General features: G+C 38.2%; 1 protein-coding gene across 5 annotated transcripts in view; it reads left to right on the top strand.

Moving 5' to 3' along the window:
* LCA5 (lebercilin LCA5) overlaps window positions 1-14,668 on the top strand; it is a 51,441-nt gene that overhangs the window by 6,589 nt on the left and 30,184 nt on the right. For 2 of the 5 annotated variants that reach the window (XM_081342422.1, XM_081342419.1), the window contains exon 1: window positions 11,815-11,967. The exons of 1 other annotated variant lie outside the window; for it this stretch is intronic. Coding sequence is in view for 1 of the 4 variants with exons in the window: in XM_081342423.1 (XP_081198549.1) it covers window positions 7,181-7,203 (23 nt within the window). In the remaining 3 variants the exon portion in view is untranslated. Of the gene's footprint in view, window positions 1-5,779; window positions 5,805-7,146; window positions 7,204-11,814; window positions 11,968-12,000; window positions 12,737-14,668 lie in introns of those variants that run through there. 2 more of the 5 variants (XM_081342423.1, XM_081342421.1) reach the window with 2 other exon arrangements.

The following is a 14,668-nucleotide window of genomic DNA, read 5'->3' as shown; positions in this document are numbered from 1 at the left end:
GCCCTGGCATAAAACGAAGCTGTCCGACTCCAACTGAGGAATTCTCTCCTTCCTCCCCCCCCCTCGCTTTTTTTTGAGACAGTGTATTTTGTTATCGGAAAAAATAGCAAAGTCATTTCAATGAAAAACCAGGGGAACAAAGAATATATCAGCTGAACTGAGAACAGTAGGATGAAGAATCACAAGTATTCAGCTGTTTATTTCACTGACCTCCTTAACAGATGTTTGTGGAAAGATGACATGCAAAGAAGGGATGGGGGAAACAATGCAAAGACAAACGCTTTTGAATGGCTGTGCATTTTCTGTACATACTTACATCCTAACACTGTGTGAAGGATGCAATTTCCCTATTTTAAAACCTTGCCTAGGAAGAACCCAAAGCAAGATAGAATTTATTTCCCCCCCACCCCCACCATTATTATTTTTATAAATAATTCAAGATGGTGACATATACAATTCCTCTTCCTATTTTCTACATAACAACTACCCTGTGACGTGAGTTGGGCTGAGACAGAGTGACTGGCCCAAAGTTACCCAGCTGCTTTCACGGCTAATGTAGGACCACTAGTTCATGGATTAGTAGGTCTTACTTGTGGGTGTACAAGAACTAAGAAAGTTCGTTTTGAAAGTGGAAATTGTTTATCTTTAACACAGATGTACCCTTGATTCCAACCATCCTTTTGGCTATAATTTGTATTTGGCTCCTAATCCCAGGTTAATGCACTAATGTTTCCATTAATAGCATTGGTGGCTCTTTTCTTTCACGTTTATCAGATCCTTCCTCTTGATCTATTGCTTTTGAGTTAAAGATGATAGTGGCCTTTTTATTTATTTTCTCAATTCCTTTGCGGCTATTTTAGTTTAGATTTACAAATTTGTACCTTTGTTTTTGTTTGCTCCTTGGAAACCCAAGACCTGACAGTTAAAGTTTCAGTGCCTGTAGGTTTTTGTGGCAAGGAATCACAACATGAAAATATCCTGATTGTGCTTGTGACCATCTTTAACACATCAGCCCTACCAATCTTCCAGCTCCACTTGTCTGATAATTTAGAGCTTATAATTTTATATGTGTTTTTTTTCAAAATATGCAGCACAAGTTATATTTTATCTAGTTTAATGTTTATATTTTATTCAATGTCTCTCTTTATTAATTATTCTTTCAACTGACTTTGGCATTTAGAATATATTTGTGCTTTCTCATAGTCACCATGGACTTCCCCTTCCCCTATACATATTGAATATGACTGGTAAAGAACAAAAGTTTGCTCAGTCCAAGTTCAAATCCTGTCTGGGGAACATGAGAAACTACCAACTTTTTGCACCCCCATACTCTACTCTAGGATCCTATTCAGAACACTGCACAGAGAGTAGCAATGGCTCGGAGCATTTCCCCCACCATTCAAAAGAGATGTTAAGCAGTCACAATTTCTTTCTGCCAGATAGGAGGTTTGTATCATCTAGCGGCCACTAATTTGCCTTCTCTGGAAACCTGTTTTCACAATGGTTTAAGTACTGTTATCACATGAAATGCAAAATAGATTATTAATAGATGCACTAGTTGATTATACTCTTAAATTATTTGCCTACTGAAAGCAGGGCAGAAAAGTAGCACTAGAACAATGGCTAAAGAACTACTGCTTTTCAATTTTAAATAATAAATGTAGCACACCTAGCAGCAATAACAGTTATAAGACTAAATAAATCCAAGGAGAAACAACTGCTGGGGGGAAAAAACTCCTACCACCTTAGCAAAATGGATAGGGATGGGAGCCCAGTGGATGCCCCCTACTACCCACTTTGAAAAATATTTTGTAAATATCAATAGAATCTGCCGAAAGATCATTCAGGTACAATGTAGACTGCCACTGCAGAAAGATTTATTCATTTATTTATTAATCAAATTTATACACTGGCCATCTCACTATTTACGTCGCTCTGAGCCATTTACAAGTAAAAACCATAGGAGTGGTTATATAAACAGGAAGAAATCTAGTGGGGCTCACACAGGCTCACAGCAAACAGCATCTTTGAATAAATATAGCTTTACAGTTATAAATTTGGCATCCCTGTCCAAGTAGTGTAAAAGGCAGTCAGACAGTGAATCTGATTATCTCTTTCCATATACTTGAAGAAATAGAGAAAAAGAATTGAATTCTATGAACCTGCTATTTATGACTATGCTATTTGTCAGACTTCATTTTCTTTCACATCAAAAACAGGCAGCTCACCTAATCTGTTTCCAAGTTGTATTTACTTATTTCACAGCCCAAATGCCTACAGAAATAGCCAGATCTTTATCACTTTGTGAAAGTCCAACATAGCTCCGGTAATCCAAATGGTCTTCCACAAGGCAAGTGAGGTGAAAAAGAAGATCCTGTTCCCCTCCATTATTTTATATTTAAATTTTACACTTACCATCTTTGCAGACATTTAAATTGATCTCTTTTCCACTCTATTCACTAAATATTTCTTAAGGTGGCAGTTTACTTTCCAAATGTTAACTTGGTAAGGCCACACCTGGAATACTGCATCCAGTTTTGGTCACCACGATGTAAAAAAGATGTTGAGACTCTAGAAAGGGTACAGAGAAGGGCAACAAAGATGATTGGGGGACTGAAGGCTAAAACATATAGGGAACGGTTGCTGGAATTGGGTATGTCTAATTTAATGAAGAGAAAGGCGAGGGGTGAGATGATAGCAGTGTTCCAATATCTCAGGGGCTGCCACAAAGAAGAGGGAGTCAAGCTATTATCCAAAGCACCTGAAAGCAGGACAAGAAGCAACGGATGGAAACTAATCAAAGAGAGAAGTAACCTAGAACTAAGGAGAAACTTCCTGACCAGTGGCGTAGCGTGGGTTGTCAGCACCCGGGGCAATTTGCGCCCCCTAACCCGGTGACGTCATGGCACCGCCAAAAAGACACGCCCCGCAGCGGTGTAGACTTTCCAAGAAGAGTCGCGCGCATGCGGGATGCTTCCGGGTCCCTCTCGAGGGCGGCTGGGCGGGGCTCCGACCTGCAAGAGCCGCTGCATTCAAGCTCGCACATGAGCCCCGCTAAATAAAGCCATGCATGCGCACGAAGCTAGGCCAGCCGGCCGGCGGGTCCGTCTTCGCTCGGCCAAGCCTGCCGGGGCGCCTGCGGGGCGTTTGCGGTTGGCCTGAGCCTGGGCGGAGAGTTGGGCGCTTCTATTTATTTTATTCAGTTTATGTGGCCGCCCATCTCACCTGCCGGACTCGTTTCGCTTTGCAAGAAAGAGCAGCTCGAGAGCGGAGCCAAGCCGACTCTGTGCAGCCCTTGGGGCTCCCTGAGCAGCTCAGTGCGAGCGCGCCCCCCCAGATGTTGCGCCCGGTGCGGCCGGCCCCCCCTGCACCCCCCACGCTACGCCACTGTTCCTGACAGTTAGAACAATTAACCAGTGGAACAACTTGCCTCCAGAAGTGGTGAATGCTCCAACACTGGAAGTTTTTAAGAGGAGACTGGACAGCCATTTGCCTGAAATGGTATAGGGATTCCTGCCTGATCAGTGGGTTGGACTAGATGACCTCCAAGGTCCCTTCCAACTTTTTTCTTCTTGTTGTTTTTATTATTATTATTATTATTATTATTATTATTATTATTATTATTATTATTATTATTATTATTATTATTATTATTATCTTAGAACATGTCTATAATGCTGTCACACAAAAGTACTTACTAACATAAAAAACCTGGCAATTTTGCTGAATTCCAATGAAATCTATAAACATCCAGTTATACAGCAGAACTAAACTTATTTTTATAAGCATCCATCCCATTCCAAGAATTAAAAAGTGTCAGGGATTTTAATATTCATCCAAAATTGTTTTCTTGAATAAAGTCACTAGAAATGTTTGATGATTCTATGCCATAAAGCTTCCTTATACATACAGTATATACAACCTGAATGAAAAATAAGGGTATTCAGTATTAGTACCCCAGGAGATTCCTCTCTCCACCAAATTTTGGGGTGATACAGGCTTTCCTGCTATGAGCAAAGTCAGTTTTCATCCTCCTTTTTCCTTTCTAACAAAGATTATTGTAAGAGACTACCCTCCTCCCCTTGGCCTAGTTAAGCCAAGTGAGTCATTTCCATCCAGCATGTCTGCTTTCTTAGGGCAATTCTAGCTCCTAAAATTAGGATGTTCGGGTTGCCAACTCTCTATTAGATGAACTCCATAAAAAATTAAGAGGACTCCTCCCAGGTATCTTAAGGGCAAATCAGACAATAATACATCAATTGTATATTTCCTCCAGTAGGTGTTTTCAAAGATATTTAATTGCCAGAAAGCAGCAGATGTGCTGGAATCTAACATTCCCCCCCTCCCCACAACTTTTCATAGAAAAACTCATACATGCTCAGTATCATATGCTGCTTAGAGGTAAACTGTACAGAGTGTAAAAACAGAAATGCACATCCCCAGTATGTCAGACAAAGAAAGATGTTGTGATTCTGAATAGGAGAAAAGTAACACAGGAACTTGGATATATGTGTGGGGCGGGAAGCAATGAGAAATATTTCTTTTTTTTTACTTATTTACTGTTGAGCTAATTTATAATCTATCTACTTTGTTTCTACCACACAGTTAAAAAAAACTGCTTGAAAGGAAATTGGTTAGTTCGAGCAACCTGATATGTATATATTTACAAGTGTATCCACACATGCACACTCCTTCCAGTTATTCTTTGCTTGAAAGATTTTATGTAAAAGCTAGGAAAATGAGACAGAGCTTTCGGCTATCAGTTTATAGACAGCAGAATGTCAATTGGATATAATGATTAACTGTGATATTAGGCTTACAAAATAATCTGTCATAGATGCTTATTATAAACAATTAGTCACTAGCAGAATGTAACTACATAAATACAAGGAAATAACATTCTTCTTTTTTAAAAATATATTGATTAGAAAACTTAGTAGAGATCTTCTCATGAAAGTACAACATCCTCCATCATTTTCATTTTTGCTTTTAAAAAATAACCATAATTCCACCATAATATGCCATTCTTCCACAGAGGTAAATGTAAAGGTTCCCCTGCACATGTGTGCTAGTCGTTTCCGACTCTAGGGGCCGGTGCTCATCTCTGTTTCAAAGCCGAAGAGCCAGCATTTGTCCGAGGACATCTCCATGGTCATGTGGCCGGCATGACTAGACGCCAAAGGCGCATGGAGCGCTGTTACCTTCCCACCGTGGTGGTCCCTATTTTTTTACTTGCATTTTTACGTGCTTTCGAACTGCTAGGTTGGCAGAAGCTGGGACGAGTAACAGGCGCTCACTCTGTTATGCAGCACTCGGGATTTGACCCGCCAAACTGCCAACCTTCTGATCGACAAGCTCAGCGACCTAACCCACTGAGCCACTGCGTCTCTATCTTCCACAGAAGCAATCTTCAAAAATCTCCAGTTCAGTAGAAACCAACTGTTAAAACAGGGGATCCAAACTAACCCCTGGGCCACAGACTGGTACCATTCTGTGGCCTATTAGTAATTTAGCAGCATAGCTGGAAGTGAGTGGCAGGCAAGCGAGCGAAATCATCCCCTCTCGTCCGTGGAAAAATTGTCTTCCACGAAACCGGTCCCCTGTGCCTAAAAAAGGTTGGAGGCCACTGTGTTAGATCTGAAATTTCTCAATTCTACATTTATGTATTCAAAATATATTCAATTATAATTATTTTCTTAATTGTATTTAAGATTAGGCCTGGAAGAATTCTCTAGCCAAGACTCCCAGAAAGATGGATAAATGGATTAGTGAAATCTTTTAGACAGAAATGCAGTCCATCAATGGTATGAGAAAATCCAAAATAACCTGATTCTCTAGTCTAGACATTTACAGTGCTGAGTATATACAATTTTGCCTTATCTTAGTCTCCATGTGGTTTCTCTAATACAATGCAAGTGAAGCAAGAAGAAAGCAGTCATGATTATATATGACAGTTGGCAGTATCATGATAGCAGCATATAGATCACCTTCCTTTATTGATGGATTTACACTCCTGTCTGAAAGAAAGCAATGTCTAATAAACCTAGCCTTGTGACGTGAAAGGTATCATGAAGCTGTGAGTTCTTACTGCACTTGGATAAACTCTTGGTTTATCGTATATGAACACTTCTAAAGATAAATCATTAAATCCGTGAGACAAAGAGCCTGATAGCATTTTTCAGGACTCCTGAAAATGAAGATGTGTACTTTTGTTTGAGATTCAAAATGTAATACACATTTGCCAACAACAGAAGAATGAACAGGAAACAAGTAGTCCTTGATTTAAAGTCATTCACTTGGGAAAAAAAGTGACTATATGACTGGTTTTCACACAATTGTTGCAATATCCCCATGGTCACGTATTCAAAATTCAAGTGCTTGGAACTGGCATATATTTATGACAGCTGCACTGACCTGTATGATCACCATTTTTCACCTTACCAGTCGGTTTCCAACAAAGTCAATGGGGAAGCCAAATTTGCTTAAAGACCACATGAATCATGTAACAACTGATTCACTTAATAACTGTGGCAAAAAAGTTACAAAGTGAAGTACAACTCATTTAACAACTTCCCTTCTTAGCAAGGAAATTTGGGGCTCCATTGTGATTGTAAGTCGAGGACTACCTGTAATTGTTATCTTTTTTTGTGTTTTTTTTTTGAAGAGCTGGGATTCAAATTGCAAGATTTTCCTATGAGGTCAAAACATACTGATTTGGGATCCTTTTAACAGACAGGGCCAGTATTTCCTCCTGCATCCTCATGATCAAATTTCTGAGGGCATGGGAAGCTGAGCTGATTAACTTTCAGCTCAATCCTCTCTAGCAGGGCAATTTTTTTAAAAAAATGCTGTAGCTGGGAACAACTGGTCCCCTATTAGAAATCTGCCTCCTGGGATTTCCTCCTTCCATTTGATATTTCTATGTCAAGCTTCCAGCCCTCTCACTCTCCCTCTCCACCCACACCTGATATAGGGGAGTGTTAAGGAGTGGCTTTGCTCCTCCTCCAAATTCATCATGTTCCTAATTCATCATATTTCTGTTTCTTGCTGCACAAGAAAATATATCAAGAAAACAAACAGAGATTGCCAGTTTTCTCATTTCTTCTTTCGCCTTCTTTTATCCTCCTCCTCCTTCTCTTCCTTCAGCTATTGAAATTTCAGCTGCAAAGACACTAATGAAATGCTGCAAAAGAACAACAGCAGGTAGGAGTCACTTGTTGAGATGGTAGCCATATAGATTGAATGAAGTAAGTAAATAAATAAATTGGGACAAGACTGGTTACTGGAAGTGCCCTATTTCTCCTTAAAATCAGCATTCAAACCATTTAAAATAGAATCTGCAATATGTGCCTGAGCTATGTTTACAGGGCTACTAATCTACAGGATACTGGTATATACCGGTACCAGTATGTAGTTACTGCTATAGAAAGCTGAATTTTATCACAATTGTCTGAAGTAGTGTTGAAGCTCCACTCAGAGGATACATAGACAACTGCAGGGATATTCGCATCCATTCAAAAGCTTTCACAAAGCAGCAAATGTAGCACTAATCTCAATCATGACCCTGATGGATGGTTCACACCATATGCTAAGTGACAGCATGTCCAATAAGTCACAATTGGATGAGTTCAGATACATTAAACCATATAACACTATTTATGAACCACAACGGCTAAGCCAAAAACAAGCAAACAACAGTGTGACTGAATCCTGACAGTAAGTAGAAGGATAGAAAGATTCAAGAAAGTAGATCAAACATGTTAGTCCAGTCTTATTAGCAAAAGAGAATAAACTTCTCCTTGGAAGTTCTCAAGTCAATTAAAACTTCTGTGACAATTTTTAAAAAATAATCCTATAATACTTTGTTTGGGTAAGATACTGTGTTCTAATTTTCTTGGAGGAAAAATGGGTATGAACATAATAACATTAAATAAATTGGAAGATTGGCTTTCCAATCCCATGTCGATATTTAACTGACAAATTTAGATAGAAATGGGAGAAGAAATGTACTCTGTATAACAGGAGCAACCTACTACTTTAAGGTATTTATTATAGTAAAAACCAACTTGGGTTGAAAGAGAAAGTAGGGAAAACTGCAACTTAACTAAAATTAATTCAGGAGACATTGAGCTACTGGTAGTCCTCAACTTATGACAGTTCATTTTATGATGGGTCAAAGTTATGATGGCCTTCAAAACAGTGACTTACAACCTATTCTTGTACAACTGTCGTACCATTCTCACATAGTCACTTGATCACAATTTGGACCCTTGGTAACTGGTTCTCCTTTACAGTGGCTACAACTGCAGCCACATGATTGCCATATGCAATCTTCCCAACCAGTTTCAGATAAGCAAAGTCAATTGTGGAAGTGAATTGCTTAACAACTGTACGATTAGCTTAATGACGATTCACTTAACAACCATGGTAAAAATGGTTGTAAAATTGGCTCTGGTTATGCAATGACTCGCTTAATGACCACATGGCTTAAGAACCAAAATTCTAATTCCAACTCTGCTTTTTAAGTTGAGGACCATCGTATCTAGGCATTAGAATGTTCTGCTCCCTTGATTATATGATTATAAATCACTTTTGGAGGAAATAAACAAATTCAGTGAAACAATGCAAAACTCAAATACATCAATGTGTTAGGAACCTGGATCAGTTTACAAAATGAGCATCATTATGCAAGCTCTCCCTTTTTTCTAGATACGTTGTAATGTTTTGTTAGGGGCAGAACTTACCGTGGAACACTTATTTTGTAATGAAAATTGATGGGATTCTGTGGATACCAATGGATGAATCCTCATTTACTGATGAAAAAGCAAAAAGTAGTAGTAATGACAGGAATCAGAACAAAGAGGATCAATATGAAAATTAATGTATCAAAATTAAGATAAGTTTTGATCTGACAGGGAAAATGAAGTGAACAGTTGCAAACTATACATGACAAAAACAGAGCAAGTATTGTAGATAAATGTTTACTAAGGATAGGAAGATGGATCGGGAAATTTTAAAACGTGTAAGAGTAGGTAGAAGAATGGGAGGTGGTATTTAGCCAGTGGTAAAGAATGAATATTCTTTACAAAAATGGCTATGCATAAGACTGCTCTTATATGTTTATAGTTTGTTATATGGAACTTAAAATTGGATATATCAAAAGAAACATGAAAATAGAATGCAATGAGAATGAAGTGCTTAAAACATATGTGATATAATAAGAAATAGGTTCAAAAAAGGAGGGTAGATGAACATGGGCTGAACACAAAATAGAGTAATCGGTAGTACAGATTGTCCTCGTTTAACGTCCTCTTGTTCAGCAACTGAAGGCATTCAACCAGGAGAATTAAGATGCAGCTGTCATGTGATTGCAATTTAGGCACTTGGCAGCCAGCTTGCGGTTGTGATGTTGCAATATCCTGTGATCATGTTAACATCATTTGCAATCTTTGCTGCCAGCTTCTGACAAGCAGTCAGTGGGGAGACCCGCAGGTTACAAATGGTGATCATCTGACTGTGTGACATGAAACAAGGTTGGATTCCCCTAATGATGGCACCTAGAACTTCCAGAACTGCTGTCATACATTGACATGATCATGTGTCATCATGCCTTACAACTGCATCACTTAGTGACAGGGATCCTGCACCTAATTATTGTTAATAAGCTAGAATACGTACACTGCATGAAAGTACATTGAAGGAATTTATTTACCCCAGGAGAATGAGAATAAAATAACAAATATATGAAAGAAGGTTAAGCGTGAGAGGCAGGGAAAAATAAGTTTGTTATTTTAGGACAGTGTTGAGGAGACCTTCAAAAAAAGAGAATAGAAGTTTAAAGAACAAGCAAGTGTAAAGGTTTGCATGGGCATGATAGAAGCAAAGATAGCTTGCAAGAATAAAAGTATATATAGAGAGATATGGTTGATGATGTTGGTTTAAACTAGATAAATTATATGTCCTTTCAGTTTTTTAATGTGTGCCTTAATTTATTTGGTTTATTATTCCTTATACATTTTCTCCATTTTGCATAAGGAATAATATAATAGGCACATATTGAGTCAGAACATTCTGCGAACAATTTTCTATGCCTTTCAGCCAACATACATATTTATTTAGATGCATTTATGTATGTTTTATTTATACATAAAAAAAGGTAAAGGTTCCCCTGCACATGCGTGCTAGTTGTTTCCAAATCTAGGGGCCGGTGAATTAGCTTTGTATATTTCATGTGCTTTAAGCTTGTACATAAGATTGTGATGTTTAATTTGAAATTTAACCCAACTTGAGGATGAGCAAATCAGACAATAGACTCAGAAAAGTAAACAAATTAAAAACACAGAAAAAAGAGGAAGAAATGAAACGGATGTGGAAAATATAAAGAATTTAGTCAAATCAGAATGGATTAAATTGCTGAATGCCTCACAGGAAATGAAGCACAATCTATTTTTATTTTCTTTCTACAAGCTGGAAATATTTTTAAATTTAAATTTTGGCTTTTCACTATTTTATAAAATTAGATTATTGATCCAACCTGTTTCATGATCAAGTTTAAGAAACGATAGCAGTGGCAAAATTGTCAATGTTTTTCTAGGTTTATTTATACAATGTGTGGACACATTTTTTGGTCTTGTGTATCTTTATACAGGTAGTCCTCAACGTATGACCACAACTGAGTTCAAAATTATGTTGCTAAGTGAGAAATTTGTTCAATGAGTTTTGTCTCATTTTACGAGTTTTCTTGCTACATTTGTTAAGTGAATCACTGCAGTTGTTAAACTAATAACCATGTTAAGTGAATCTGGTTTCCCCATTGATGTTGCTTGTCAGGTGGCAAAAGATGGGCACATGACCCTGTGACACTGCAACAGTCATAAGTGTCAGTGGTCAAGCATCTGAATGTAAATCACGTGACCATGGGGATGCTGCAACAGTCATTAATTCTGAAAAATGGTCATAAGTCACATTTTTCAGTGTTGTTGTAACTTCAAATGGTCACTCAGTGAACTGTTATAAGCCAAGGACTACCTGTATTTTTAAAATAACCTATGCTGTTTGGGCTGAAATTCAAAGATTTGTTTCAACTTTGCATTCCACATAAAAAAAAAATCTGCTGTGAGCCACTTCAGGTGAAAACACAATAAAATATACTCAGATAAAATAAGGATAGGGGTTTCATTCACAATAAAAAGCAGCTTGGAGTGTACACTATTTGAACTACTGAGTGAATCGATATAAAGCAAAAACAACAAAAAGTAGCAATTTTGAAGCTGTGTTAAATGAATATGCCGATTGATATCCACACTGTACTCATTTCTAATGTACTAACTGGAAAGAGGCTTTCCATTATTCACAGTACCCGTTAAATACAAAGAAACAGCACTCACACCGATTCGCGTCACTTGCATAAATGACTTTATTTGTAAAACGACTGGCCCAGAAAACCCAGCTGTTTGCACGCCAAATTCGATTTCACGGGATGCCCGGCTAAATCGACCTCTAAACTGCGATTAAAATACACAGCTCTTTGGCGCCATTCCTTTGAGTACAAGAAAGAGTCCTCACCCAGAACAGAGGACTACCGTATCTTTTCTCTAGGAATCTTCCGCTGCACCAACCAATAAGGCAGCTTTCCTGCATAGCCTCTCCCCCAATGAAAAGAAGGCCGCGCTTTCCCCCCCCCCCACCTTCTTTCCCGCCCCTTCCGGATTAATCAGACGCGGGGATTGGCTCTTCCGGCGAGGTGTTTTCGACAAACCAGGCAGCCAATAGGAGAGACTTAGAGCCCCTCCTGCCCTCCTCTTCCCTCTTATCCCCGCCCCTTTGCTTTCTTCTTCGTCCGCGTTACCTTGGAGCCTGCTGTAAATATTCTGGGGCGCCTTGGTGACGCGGCGACACCTTTCAGGGAGCCCCGGTAACCGTCCGGCTTCGTCAAGGGAGGGGGGAAGTAAGAGACCCCGGAGTCAGGTAGGGCAAGGGGCTCGCTGGGAGGAAGCCGGAAACGCGGGGTGGCGGGTGGGCATTACAGGGCAAGGTTTGTTTGGCGGTCGCCCTGCCTCGGTGCCTCACTGGTGTAGGTTGGGAAATGGGTTACTTTCAACGTCCTCCGCCTCCTCCTTTTGTCGGAGGTCTTTTTTTTCCCTTCCCCCTTTTTTTTTCTTTTCACACACTATAAAACGACTGGTGGCTCCCTAAAAGCCAGGCAGCTTTATTGGGGTGCCAGTGATAGGCAGGAGGACGTGGCACTCAGAAGGCTCCGTTGCTTCCCCGATCCAGTTGACTTAGTGCATTTCTACGAGGCTACCCCATCGCTCGCTGGGTAATCTTGGGGGGGACAATCCTTCTCTCTCAGCTGAATTGACCTAGGAGGGTGGTTGTAGGAAAAAAGTGGAAGAAAGAAAATCAACTTATATTATATTGTTACTGTTTTATCTGGGCGATTATTTAATTCTTTTTTTTAATTTTTGTATCTTCTATTTATATGTGCCCTGTTCACCGCCCTGAGTCCCTCGGGAGAAGGACGGTATACAAATTTAATAAATACAAATACAAATACAAACTGTGTTACCTTGGAGGAAGAGTGGAATAGAGACATAACACCACCGTCCTCGTTGCACCCGGCTGAAGTTTGCGTAGAAATGTTATAAACCGAATTTCTTACATGTCAAAGCTGCTCTTCCCTTTTTTTTTTCCTTTCTATAACGCCCATGTTTACCCTTACCCAGGATTATTAAAGGTAAATAGTTCAAGGACCTGAAATATTTGCAAAGTAATGCAGTCCTAGTTGTGCTTGCTTACAAGCCAAATCTCATTGTGTTCAGCGGAGATTAACGAGACCAGAATTAGCAACCAAAATACCTTAACATTTCCAAAGCATCAAACATTAAGTATTTTGATGAGAAGTGAAGTGTAGTGGTCACCATGGAAAGTTAATATGAGAACAAAACATCATCTTCTCACCCTTATTATCTGTTAGTCCTTAATATGGGGGAAATCAAGATATTGGTGTGGCATTTTTCTATTTTCTTTCTTACTACCAGTAGGTGTGTTCGGATTGGCTAGGTGCATTCAAAGTGAATACACAATTCTTAGCAGCTGTATGCTTTTACTGGCAAAACATTTTCTGTCTTGATTGTTACTTGATTAACTATATTTAAAAATTGGTGGGAAATAATTATTAAAGTATTACATTTATAATATAAACGCTATAATAAACAGACTTTCTAGGAAATAAAGTTCACTGAGCACTGTGCCTTGCTTTCATTATGATATATCATGAGGTAAAATATCCCCAAAGGATTCCTTTGAGATTGCAACATATTGGAAATCATGGACTGAATGAAATTTGCTCTTATCCTTATTTATTTAGGTGATTGCTTTTTGTTTTGAGCTTAAAATAAGAATGTTGGGATACTGATATTTTTAAAATTTCTGAGATTTAAAGTTTTCTGAGATTAATATCAAGTAAAATTCTTTTAAAATATCACATACTATGTATCCCCGAGAGATGGTCCATCTTCTATTGCTATATTTATACATTATAAATGTATTAAAATATCTGGTGTTATTGCTCAATTAAGTACCATCTTAAATATTTTGTAAGTTTTTTGGCATCATTTATTAGGCTTTTTTATTTCCTTCATTGATAGGTATACATATGAATAACATAACCATTATTGCTTTTGTTGTGACAATCAAATACTCTCAAAGTCTCAGCATTAGAGATAATTCTGTGCTGCCTTGTGAGAACTGGTGTATTGTTGTATTATTCATCCAGTACACAAAAGCTGTGGAATCAAATTGAATTGAATTTTATCAAGTTTGTACTTGAATTGAAGCCTGAGAATTCATTGTTACAGCCCGAACATTAAAGTAGGAAGAAAATTGCATCAAAATAAACAAGTGAAGCTACATGTCTTTTTTAAATCCCTTTTTATATTTATTATTCAATTACCTGAAGAAACAAACATTGAAGTACATCATGGTCTATATAAATGTGAACATCATTGAAAATAAAACCCATGAGGGAAAAATTATACAGTAATTCTGAAAGGCTAGAAATAGGTTTTCATGACTTTAAATTCTAATATGCTGTTGTAGCTGTTATAAATTTAATTTCATTCCAGGCACATTAAAATTTTAACTGGTCAAACTCAACTGGTGTCTGTATGACAGCATTCCATACAGAGTAATTTGCCATTTTTTTCTTCTGGGTTGTTTTATTATCTTCCCCATTTAGCCAAAATCTATCTGAATTTTAAACTATCACATATACTTATGGATAAGCTGACCCTCAGGTTTTTAATCAAAATACCATGAAAAATGCACTACCTGCAAATAAGCCAACCATCAAAATATTTGTATGCTTTAGTTTTCACAGTTGGTTTATCCATGGATAATCAACGAATTATACATTTTTCTTGGTATTTTGGTTAAAAATTTGAGGGTCAATTTATCCACAAATGGGCTTACTCACAAGTACATATGGGAAACTGCTACTTTTAAAAAGTATATGCTTATGGATAAAGTATAAGTAGTCCTCGAGCTTTGACCACAGTTGACCCAAAATTTCTGCTGCTAAGTGAGATATTGCTGAGTTTTTCCCCATTTTACAACTTTTTTGCTGCGGTTGTTAAATGAATCACAAAAGTTGTTAAATTAGTAACAC

This window comes from Vipera berus (genome assembly GCF_964194415.1).
Source record: "Vipera berus genome assembly, chromosome: 1".
Taxonomy (NCBI): Eukaryota; Metazoa; Chordata; class Lepidosauria; order Squamata; family Viperidae; genus Vipera; species Vipera berus.
This window is presented reverse-complemented; position numbering and strand designations above follow the sequence as displayed.